The sequence below is a fragment of the Elgaria multicarinata genome, chromosome 20 (genome assembly GCF_023053635.1).
Source record: "Elgaria multicarinata webbii isolate HBS135686 ecotype San Diego chromosome 20, rElgMul1.1.pri, whole genome shotgun sequence".
Classification (NCBI taxonomy): Eukaryota; Metazoa; Chordata; class Lepidosauria; order Squamata; family Anguidae; genus Elgaria; species Elgaria multicarinata.
Window position 1 is genome coordinate 4,444,072 of NC_086190.1, and position 11,951 is coordinate 4,456,022.

Here is an 11,951-nt window from a genome sequence, read left to right on the forward strand (position 1 = left end):
AGTCAGGATCCAGGGTTCAGCCCTGAGTCAATATGCCTTGGACTGCGGTAGAATCAACGGGCCCCGAGGCTGCAATCGTGCAGGCCCACTTACCTGGGAGTAAACTCCACTGAACTCAGTGGGGCTTGCTTCCGAGTGCCGGGGAGGGGAGGCGACTCGGGCAGCCCGGCGGACGCCGCCTCGGCCACATGGCCCCTCCGCAGGCTGGGCGAAAAGGGCATTTCCTGACTGCGCCTTTCCTGGGGGCGGGGCTGGCGAGGGCTCCGGGCCAATCAGAACCCAGCGCCCTGCGCGAAGCCAGCAAGCATGGCATTACAAGCCCCCAGTTCCCCTAAAGGGGGCGGAGGGGGAGGGCGAGGGCCGCGAGCCAGCCAATGGCCGAGCGAGGCTTCTGACGGACGGCGCGCCCGGGCCAACGAGGCGCCGCCGAGCGCGCGGCCCCGCCGCGGCGGCCCAATGGGCGCGCCGGGCGCCTGACGGGCAGCCGCGGCGAGCCAATGGCGCCGGGGCGGTGGGCGGCGCCTGCGGGGTGGCTAGCGAGTGCGCGCCGCCATTGTGGCCAGTTCGATCGGTATCGGGAGCGGAGAGCGGAGCCCAGCGAGCCCGGAGCAAGGGAGCAGCCCCCCCCCGCCAACGGCCGGCCCCCGAGTCACCATCAACACCGTGCGGGAGGCGGCGCTGCTGCTGCTGCTGCGAAAGCCAGTCACCACCACCGTCCGCCGACAGCCACCGACGCCATGAGCAGCGAGGCCGAGACCCAGGCGCCCCCCTCCGCCGCCCCTCTACCCGCGGCGGCGGCGGCGGCGGTAGCGGCGGCGGCCCCCCCGGCGGCGCCCCCCCTGGCGGCCGCCCCGGCCCCGGCCCCCGCCGTGCCCGACGCCAAGCCCAGCAACGGCGGCGGCGGAGGAGGCGGCGGCGGCGGCAACGGCACCAACGGCGGCCTGGGCTCGGCGGCGCCCCCCGCCGGCGGGGACAAGAAGGTCATCGGTGAGGGGGAGAAAAGGGCGCGCGCGCGGGCGAGTCGGCCTGAGGGGGGAGAGAGAGAGAGAGAGAAGGGACGACGGGCGGGGGGACCAGGAGGAGGGGGCGGGGCCTCGGCGAGGGCGGGCGGGCGGGCGGCGCCCCCTCCTCGCGCTCCGTGAGGCGCCGCCGCGCGCGCCCTTTTCATCCCTCATGCCTCCCCCTCCCTCGGGTTTCAGCTCCCCGCCCGCTGATTGGACCGCGCGCGCGTGTCTCGCGCCTGCATTCTAATCCCCCCTCCCTCCCTTCCTCTTCGCCTCTGATTGGTTGGATGTGGGCTTTTGCGCCCCCCCTCCTGTTCGCTGTATCCTAATCTTCCTCCTTGTCCCTCTCTCTGTCTCCCCCCTCCCCTCGGGCTCGAGCGCGTGCCCCGGCCGTTGAGGCGCCTCGCCTCGCGCTCCCTTTCTCGCTCCCGCTAACGCGCCTGCGCAAAGGGGAAAAAAGGGGGGAGTCCGGCGGGGCAGCGCGTGCGTGCGTGCGTGCTTACGCCAGGGGGGCGTGGCCGGCGAGGGGGCTCAAGATGTCCGCCATGCGCCCAGCCTTTGTGTGTGGGCAAGGAGCTGCGGGAGGCCTCTTAATCGTTGTTAATGGCTCTCATTAGTGTTGATATTAATGCCAGCCATGACCAGGGGCTGCTGTTGGAGGCTTTAAGCGCCATTTATTAGGGGAGGGGAAAAGTGTGTGTGTGTGTGATATATATAGATATATAAAGGCGGTGCAAGCTTTCGCGTTCGACAGAGCTCTTCCTCAGCCCTCTTTTCAAAGCACTCTTTGCTTAAGCGGGCAGTGGCCACAGAATAGGCTAGGGTAGGGTGACCCTATGGAAAGGAGGACAGGGCTCCTGTATCTTTAACAGCAATGTAGGAAAGGGAATTTCAGCAGGTGTCAATTGAAGAAGGTGAAATTCCCTCTTCCTCACAACAGTTAAAGCTGCAGAAGCCCTGCCCTCTTTTGTATCTGGCCACTCTACTATAGCTAGTGTAGCTTTAACTGTTGTGATGAAGAGGGAATTTCACCCCCTTCGATTGACACCTGCTGAAATTCCCTTTTCTACATTACTGTTAAAGATACAGGAGCCCTGTCCTCCTTTTCATAGGGTCACCCTAGGCTAGGGTCGAGGTCTGAAGGCGCCCAGGCAGCTGCCTCCTCCTGAGTCAGGCCCTTTAGTCCACGTAGCCTGGGATTGCTCCCATTGGTTGGCTGGCGGCAGTGGCTCTCCGGGATTTCCGGCAGGAATTTCCCAATATATTGAATTCATTATGGGATTGCCATTGAAATAGGCAGACATAGAGTCTGGAACAATGTTTTGTTTACTTCTTAAGCTCAAGCCAGTGGCAGTAGCATTTTACGTGACACTGCTTTGGTGAGTCTGTTCGTACTTTAAGGATTGCCCCCTTTTTAAGTTGTGTCATTCCAAATAGCTGTGAGGCTGGCAGCCACGAGCAGCTTGCTGTGAAAACCTTCAGCTGCTGACTTCTGCAGATCAACAGGCCAGGCTGTGTTTTGTTAAGGTTTTTTTTCCTGACTTGTCGGCAAACCTGCACATGCTTTCATTTCCCATGCTTTGGTTATTCAGCCATTCGGGATCTGCAAGGCCTGTTGGATGCAGTTATGCATTTATACGCTGCAACTTAGCACGTTGCAGCCTTAAGGGGAGAAAAAACGTATGCAGTCATATGCTTTGATGTGCCTACATACTTGGGAATACGCTTTATTGAATGTGGTAGGCATAGAATGTGGTTTTTATATATAATTAAAATATTCACTTATAATGCAACCTGATCTTATGCAGTTTTACTCAGAAGTCAGTCTCACTGTGTCTAGTGGGGCTTATACGATTGCTGCACTTTATGTACCTGGAATATTTCAAATATACATAATACTTGCATATGCATTCTCAGTAATCCTTAACCACAAGCAACCCAGTAAAGTGGAACACTTTCCCCCTATTTTAGATAGGAGGACTGAGGCCGAGAGTAACCCGCCTATGGCCTCCTCACTGGATTCATAACTGAGGCTTCCTAACTGTTAAGAATGTGAACCAGGCCTTTTGCATGCAGAAAAAATGGGTTCTTCATGATGAAGGATGGGGGTGGAGTTCTTGTCAGGCCTTGCATGTCTTAACTTGCATCGCCCTTTCTCTCCTGTAGCAACGAAGGTTTTGGGGACAGTGAAATGGTTCAATGTAAGGAACGGCTATGGCTTCATCAACAGGTGAGAAAAAGCTGAATGTGCCTTGTGTGTGTTTAAACTGATTTGGGCAAGTAAAATATTTATTTATTTATTTATTACATTTATATACCGCCCCATGGCTGAAGCTCTCTGGGCGGTTTACAAAAGTTAAAAACAGTAAACATTTAAAAAGTATACAAAATTTTAAAACATAAAAACAACAGTATCCATTTAAAAACAATAGTTCCGGGGGTCCGTTAAAAAACAAACTTAGCATTGTTAAATGCTGTTAAATGCCTGGGAGAAGAGAAAAGTCTTGACCTGGCACCTGAAAGATAACAGTGTTGGTGCCAGGCGAGTATAATATATATATCATTGGGGAGTATAAGTGTCTTCCATCCACAACTGTTCTCTGGCAAAGGTCTCTGTCTCAGCGCCCAGGTGCTCACAAATACACTGCTTATTCATCCAGCTTAAACTTCTTATCTGTATATTTTGGTTGATTTTGCATCACTTCGTGCAAGTACCAGTGTTTATTTACAGATATATTGTACCTTGGCATTTCTTTGTAAATGCTGTCCTTTTAGCCCAGGTGCCAAGATCTGGGCACCACAGTTCAAATATGAGCTAAATATAGAGTATGAGAGAGAAGTCCAAACAGTAGTACTTATGAAAGAGTTTGAGGGCTAAGCTGAGCATGACTCAACGTAAGTGTCATGACAGAAATCCAGACATAGGAAATGATTGTACTCCTTGGTTTAGGGCTAGTAAAGCACGTGGTGTTTCCGTTCACTTGTAGCCACCACAGTCCTAAGAATGAAGTTGGAGAATAGAGTAGAACGGGTGGTCCAAAGGTCTAGAAGATTCTGCTGGCAAGGTCTGTCTCCAGTGATAATAGCCTTCCTTTGTTCAAGCTTTTATCAACTTCCCTCGTTATTTTGTAGAAATTATAATGAGAAGTAGCTTAAACTAAAACCAAAGCCACATCAACTAGAAAGAGAAAAGTGCCTCAAATGGTATAGCTGTCTAGTGGTTTAGATTTCAAAGGAAATGCGAAGTGCCCTATATTAATTAGATTACAGGTCATTAGAACTAACCCAGAGAAACGCTTCAGGGACTTGATTTTCTTTAATAGCTCAGAGAAACTGAGAAACAGGTCGCTAATGAAAAAACAAAAACTTGGAGCTGAAATTGTTCTTCCACTTCTTCTGCATACATCCTCCATCACTTCAACTCCCAGCATCCCCAGCCAGCATGGTCAGAGGTCAGGAATTGTGGGAGTTGTAGTCCAAAACGTTAGCCTGTAACCAACAGGTTCGGGAAGGCTGCTCTATGGCAGATTGTCCACCCTGAGGTATCTGTAGATAGCCCGCCGTACATAATCTGTGGTGTGAGTGGTGTTGATTTCAGTGAAGGTCACAGGCTAATGTGATTTTAGCCTGCCAGGAATTAGCCTCATACTGTCCCGGTCTCCCCCCCCCCCCCCCCCCCGGGCTCCTCTTTTCTTGCCCCACGGCTGCTATTAGACGCAAAGTCAATCGGACGGTGAATGGGGGTTGCTGCTTTCTCCCTTTTCTAACAGTTCCCCCTTTTTGCTCTTGCATCTGGCAACACTTGTAATCTTAATGGCAATGAAACACGCTGAATAGCAGCAGCAAAACCATTCACTCTAACTGCTTGAAGCTATTGTTCTTCTGGTATGTCTTGGTCTCTATGAAGGTGGATCTCTTGTTGATCTCCGGGGGTCAAGCAGTTGAAGAGGGTCTTGCTGGGCATGACTAAAACGAACTGGGCTAGAAATGTAAGATAAAGGCACACGACTGAAATATTTCAGAAAGCCCGCCACTGAAACAAGCCAGTTCCTTGAATTCACGTTGGCACGTTAGCGGCTTTCCTTGATCAGGGCTGCGGATCCTCAGGCCTTTTTGCCTAATTTGCCCCTCCAGGGCTCCCCCGAAGGCCATAAGGCCTTGCCTTGGCCCCACCTCCTGAGCCCATCCATTAATGGTTTGGTTGTTTCCTGGTTTCTGATCAGTTCTTTCCCCGTTGTAAAAGGTTGAAAACGCACTGGTATTTTTGGCCCATCTCTTCTGTCTTGAGCCACCCACCACTGGCCTGGTTCATAGAATCATAGAATAGCAGAGTTGGAAGGGGCCTATAAGGCCATGGAGTCCAACCCCCTGCTCAATGCAGGAATCCACCCTAAAGCATCCCTGACAGATGGTTATCCAGCTGCCTCTTGAAGGCCTCTAGGGTGGGAGAGCCCACCACCTCCCTAGGTAACTGATTCCATTGTCGTACCGCTCTAACAGTCAGGAAGTTTTTCCTGATGTCCAGCTGGAATCTGGCTTCCTTTAACTTGAGCCTGTTATTCCGTGTCCTGCGCTCTGGGAGGATCGAGAAGAGATCCTGGCCCTCCTCTGTGTGACAACCTCTTTCAGTTCTCTCTGAATCCTCTTTCAGTTCTCATGGGCAACACACAGTAGCCTGGCTCAGACAACACACTAAACCATGCTGCTTAACCACAAAATGGTTAACGGAATGCATTGACCTTAATGTATTCAATTAACCATTTTGTGGTTAAGCAGCATTAGCGTGTTGTCTGAGCCAGGCCACTGTGTGTTGCCCATGAGAACTGAAAGAGGTTTCGGAGCCCTGCCTTAGATGGCTGGAACACGTTATCACGTGCCATCCTTTGCGGAAAGTCAATTCTCCATGCAGCGGACCTTCAAAACCTTTGTCCCACCTGTCGCCTCCTCCATGTGCTGCTGTAAATTCTGTCCAGCGCATTCTTCTGTTGTAGTATACAGTTTGGTATGAGGCTTCTGGAAGTCGATGGGAAATACATGTCCGGAAATCCCATCTGCTTTCAGCTGCAAAATGTCAAGCTGTATAGTGATTTTAGTATGCAAAGGGTTGGTGGCTATGCTTGGGGCTTTGCGACCCAGCTACTTTAACTGTTTTTATTTTGTTCTCTGTTTTGATCCCTATGTAGACATGGACCTGACTTTGGTAGGCAATAGAATTTGCTTTCAGAAATGTAAAATAATATAACGGGGCATCTATTGGATTATTCCTCAGTCAGTGTTTGTGTTCCCATGAGAGAGCTTCTGTATATCCAATATTAATGGAAATGTTTCTGTGGAAAAGAGCTGCCGTGTGTCCAAAAAGGCATTTTGGCTAGCGTTTAACCTTAGCCTGCTTGATCATTGTAGGCAGAATTGCAAGAGTTTGCAAAAAGAAATCTGAAACTTCCAAGTTAATACACTCCTTGTATTTTTAGCGCAAGAAAGTCATGGGCGTTGACTAGGGGAGTGATCTATGTTGTTCTTTGGCAGTACCCCAACACGACATGCTGGCCTCTGTCCAAAGCTTACGACCGCTCCTTGCTGGAGAATGCTGTTTCTTTGTATCATGTCTTCTGAATCGAAAACTCCTTATTTTGCAGGAATGACACCAAGGAAGATGTGTTTGTCCACCAGGTGAGATTGCTTGTTTATAACACTAGATGTACTTGATTCTTGGCTGAAAGGTGTGGAAGAGCAGGAGTTCCTCTGATGTGGGGAAAAGTCAGTGTTGGCTCAGAAAAAAAGAGACGTTTGTTCTCTCATGCGGTGTGAAGTTCTACGGTAAACTCTCGATAGTGTAGGGTAGCCAAAATATGATTCTAAGATTCTACAAGTGCCCCCAGCATAGTTAGTGCTGGCTTTCCTGATGTCTCGTGCCCCTTCTTTCTCAATCCTGGTTCTCTTTCCCTACGTTCCTTGTCTGCAGAGACTAAGCAGACAGAAATCCCCTGGTTTCCACCTAAGTACTTCCTGGCCCCTGATTCGGTCTTACTCTCTTAGCTGCTTTGTGTACACCTCATTATGCTTTTGCGCCCCAGAATTCGCATTCTGGGTCACACAGCGGCTTGCACCTGTTTTTTCCTCTTGTCTCACTGGATTCGCGGGCAGAATTTTAAAAGCTGCCCTTGCACTCCCCATAGTCCATTGGACAGGGGTGCCTTATATAGGGTAGAAGCCCTGAAGCCGTTGACATGAGAAATGTTTTAGAAATCAATGAAAGGGTTAAGCAAAACATGCTAATTTTCAATTCAGTACTGCTTTTCGAGAGTATTCAGAATTTGTAATTTGGTTTTAGAAGGAATGTATCATTCTTGCCTCCTGTGCTCATGCAAGCTGTAAAATGTTTCCATCTGTTCTCAGTACTGGTCAGGTTTCCTTGGGTTGACTGATGCTTTCTAGCTGAAAGGCTCAGGTGGATGCAGAACTCCTGTGGAACAACACATGTCTCTCTCTGTTCTATAGTTTCTAAACAACTAGGGCATTAGGACTGTGAATACTGTTAAACAAGGTTTGTGTGCTTGCTTGTGCAGAGGCAGGGTCCCAGGAAAATGCTGTCAGCAGTATTTAACTTTGCTCCCAAGTGCAGCTGTTACTATTGACACCAAAAAGCGCTTAGTAAGCAAACTATGAAGGTCAGTTTAATTGAGTGTTGTCACATGAGTGGCTGTGAATACGAGCGTCTGCCACTCAGAGGCAGGATTTTACTCTATGGGGGCCAGTTAGAGACTAACTTATGGCCCTCGTGTGAGCTTCTAAACTGATTTCCCTGCAACACATGGACTTCTGGGAGGCGGCACAGAACAGCTCCCCTTTCTCTTCCCTTCGGAAGAGAGGATTAGAGCTGGAAGGGGGCACACGCTTCCTGTTCATCCCTGGCACGGCGGAGGTCCATGTCTGCGTGCCACAAAGCACCTACTCCCAGGGCTGCCCGGAACAGTTGCTGGGAGCCAAACTGCCACGTGTTCTGTGTTTACCTTTAAGTCCGCCCCACCCTCTTCTCAAACATCGTTTTTCACAGGTACATTAACCTAGAAAACACCCATGCTTGTTAAACCACCGCAACTTGTGCTCAAGACTAAATCTGAAATGTTTTCTCATCAGACTGCTATAAAGAAGAATAACCCCAGGAAATACCTTCGCAGTGTAGGGGATGGAGAGACTGTGGAGTTTGATGTGGTCGAAGGCGAAAAGGTGAGTGGGCCAATTTGGGGCGCCTTTTTTGCGTCTCAGAATGTCGGCCAAATAATGGATTGCGACGAAGGCCGGCGGCTTCTTTTCGCCTGGGGTGGATGCTTCTGTGTGCCTGTGCTGGCGTAGCTGACCTTTGCTCGCGTTGTCTCCTGGTGGCCGTTTTTAGGGAGCGGAGGCAGCCAACGTTACAGGTCCTGGTGGCGTTCCAGTGCAAGGCAGTAAATATGCAGCAGACCGTAACCAGTACAGACGATATCCACGGCGTAGAGGTCCTCCACGCAACTACCAGCAAAATTACCAAAATAGTGAGAGTGGGGAGAAGAATGAGGGGTCGGAGAGCTTGCCGGAAGGCCAATCCCAACAGCGCCGCCCCTACCGCAGGAGGCGGTACCCACCTTACTACATGCGTCGGCCCTATGGCCGGCGGCCGCAGTATTCCAATGCACCTGTGCAAGGAGAGATAGTGGAGGTAACATGAATTCGTGATGGGTGGTTGTTTCAAGGGGAGGGATTGCAGGTACTTCTGCATCTGTGAGATTTAACATTTTTCCTTCTTGGGCATTGTAGAAATGTAACCCAGGTGTTGTTAGAAAATGCCTTTTCTTAGTAGACACAGCATATGCATGCTATTCTCACTTGCCGTAGGCATTGCCAGTTAGTGCAGAGCTAGCCTGAAAAATGGGGATCGTTTCCGGTCGTGCCCATGCTGGACTGTCTGAAATGTCCAGGCATTCCCTGTATTCCAGAGAACACAGTAACAACACTATTGCTTTTTCCTAGTTTTAGTAACTCCCAGGCGTCTGTTTTTCCTCTCAATTAAGTCCAGTAATGCCGCTCTATTTCTATTAAACTGGCATAACCCTCAGTTTAATAGTGGCGTGTCTCCGGCTGAAAGTGAGCTTCATATAAAATGATTCACTGTTTGCTGCAGCTTCTCAGTCTGCCGAGGGCAGGATTTCCGCTAAAAGCACTCTACTCATCATTACCGCTTCCACCTTTCAGGGTGCCGACAGCCAGGGTTCAGGAGAACAAGGCAGACCTGTCAGACAGAACATGTATCGGGGTTACAGACCACGCTATCGCAGGTGAGCATCTTCAGCGCTGAAACGTTCGAAATGCTTTTCCCATCAGAAGCGGAGTTGAGATGCTTAATGCCTTGCTGCCCTTTTCAGAGGCCCTCCTCGTCAACGGCAGCCCAGGGAGGAAGGCAATGAAGAAGACAAAGAGAACCAGGGTGATGAGGCCCAGGGTCAGCAGCCAACCCAACGTCGGTACCGCCGTAACTTCAATTACCGACGCAGACGTCCAGAAAACCCTAAACCACAAGATGGCAAAGAGACAAAGGCAGCCGAACCATCAGCTGAGAACACGTCCGCTCCCGAGGCCGAGCAGGGCGGGGCTGAGTAAATGCCGGCTTACCATCTCTACCATCATCCGGGTGAGTGTGAGCTCTGTTAGGGCCAGGAGAGACGGGAGCGAATTCAGCCACCCATGAAGTAGGCAGCCCCTAGGCACGTTGCATTTACCTTTCGCTACGGGCTTGAAATACGCCCAATGTTGGTTATAAAAATAGAAATTTTATATGGAAAAAAAATCAAAAGCCTTTATTGTGGTTGGTCTGAACATGACAACATCACGAGCAAACTTTTGAGTTCTCCAGATCTCTTCATCAGTGTGGGTGGGTAAGCAAAACAAAGGAAGGCTGGGGTATTCCCCCCAGTTTGATAACTGTTTTAAGGTGCCGTGTAGTTGGGGGCCTGCAGGCATTACTGGATTAGCCTCGGTGGTAGGATGTGCCTAGGGCTGGATAGAGTCTTGCTGCATTTGTGCAATTCAGATGGCTGTCTTCAAGAATGTGAATTTCTGGATTGATCCTTCTTAAATCATACCTGTTGGAGAACGGATTGGTTTTCATTCCCTGAAGCATAGGGGTCATACCAAGATTAAAGCCACAAGTGTGTTTTGGGCCAGGCATTTGGTTTCCTGGTTTTATTGATTGCATTTCACTTTTCTATAATCAGCCATGGCGGTTGGCAAGAATTCAAGACAAGAATAATAATAACAAATCCAAACATAATGAAATGTTTAAAACAATCTTAAAACCCGCAACAATTGAAAAAGCCGAATTAAAAAGATGTGTCTTGACCCCCCCCCCCTTCCTGAATCCAGAGCTGTAACTCCCAATGGCACGTGTTCCAGTGTTTGGGAGCGACGCAGGAGAAAGCCTTTCCCACGTGGGCCTCCGCAAGCGAGGGTGTCCTTAAGAGGACCTCTCCGCTGACCTTAGTCACTGAGTGGGTTCATACGAAGATAGACGGTCCTTCACTAGGCCCTAAGCCAGTTAGGGCTTTGAAGGTTAAAACCAAGACCTTGAATTGAGGACAGAAAACCTGCACAGATCTCTCATGTTGCCAGATCAGACTGACTCACACCTAGAGGATTTGGGGAAAGGACGAGGGAACCATAGATGCACGTGAACTGGGGAGGTCTTCCTACAATTGAGATGGCTTTTGCGTAATCGGAAGGGGCGAAGGCATGCCTGTGGTGTACTCTACACGAGGGGAGGCATTTGGAACATGTCTGACGAATCTCCTTGAGGTCAAAGTAGGCACACGTTGAGAAGATTGACTGAAAGGCTTCAACAGGATTTGCTTCAAGTCACTATGTCTTTGAGTTCAAGTTTAGAATTGTGTTGAGAAGTGAAGAATGGCTTCACAAGGAGTAGTAACGCATTATTGGTTAAGATCCTTGAATCGTGGCCCCCGGAGAGCTGCTGAAACACGTGGTCTGGCTGAGAGTTTGTGACAGGTGTAGATTTTCAAGCAGCGGTTGAGGCAATTAACCCGAGTCTGGATTGTAGCCTGCAGGTAGAGATTCACCTGATAGGGTCCATTTCTGAGTTTTTCCTATCAAAATGAAGGCTACATCTGCTTTTGTATAAACAATGAATGTTTTTGTGTTGGAGTAGCATCCCGTCCTGTGAAGGCTCCTGGCTTTCGTTGCATACCTGTGATGTTGCTACGTGGTGGTGTCATGCATGAGAAACCCAAATCTGGGCATCCTGCCATTTCTGATTATGGAGTGTTGGTAATTTAATATTCGTGTTTTTTTTCCTCTTTCCAGTTTAGTCATCAAAGAAGAGAGAATATGAAATAAAAAGAGTATGAAATTCCAGCAATAAGAAATGAACAGAAGAATTGGAACTGAAGACCTTAAGTGCTTGCTTTTTGCTGTTGACCAGATAACTCGAACTCTCTGCATTATCTATGCAGCATGGGATTTTTATTATTTTTACCTAAAGCAGTCTGCTCCTTTTGGGAGCGACAAACATGTTTTTTAAAGGCCTGTTTTTTCTCAATACACCTTTAAAGGTTTTTAAATTGTTTCATATCTGGTCAAGTTGGGATTTTTAAGAACCTCATTTTTAATTTGTATGAAATATACACCTGATTTTTTCAAGTCAAACTGCAAGCATCTCTTAATAAAGGTCTTAAGAATTGCCTGGCGTGGTGTGCTTACGATTCTCATTATTCTGATCACCCCCCCTTCTCCAACCTAGCTCATCTCAAAAGCTCAGAGGAGAGAACCTTTCCTCCAAATTGCAGAACGTATTGTATTGTGAGTTTAATGTGCTCTTAGTGATGAAATTAACCTTCTGAGATAGACTAATTGGATATTAAAACCAAAAGGCTCTGGAAAATCATGATTCTGGAAATCTTT

The 11,951-nt window shown here is 49.2% G+C and overlaps 1 protein-coding gene across 1 annotated transcript; it reads left to right on the plus strand.

The window, feature by feature from the left end:
• Window positions 1-722: 722 nt before the first annotated feature.
• Window positions 723-11,733, plus strand: YBX1 (Y-box binding protein 1). Its single transcript, XM_063145367.1, has 8 exons — window positions 723-987; window positions 3,171-3,234; window positions 6,641-6,674; window positions 8,142-8,231; window positions 8,398-8,700; window positions 9,234-9,316; window positions 9,404-9,669; window positions 11,355-11,733. Exons 1-7 carry the CDS (start codon window positions 738-740, stop codon window positions 9,636-9,638), a joined length of 1,059 nt encoding a protein of 352 aa, XP_063001437.1. The 5' UTR covers window positions 723-737; the 3' UTR covers window positions 9,639-9,669; window positions 11,355-11,733.
• The last annotated feature ends 218 nt before the right edge of the window (window positions 11,734-11,951 follow it).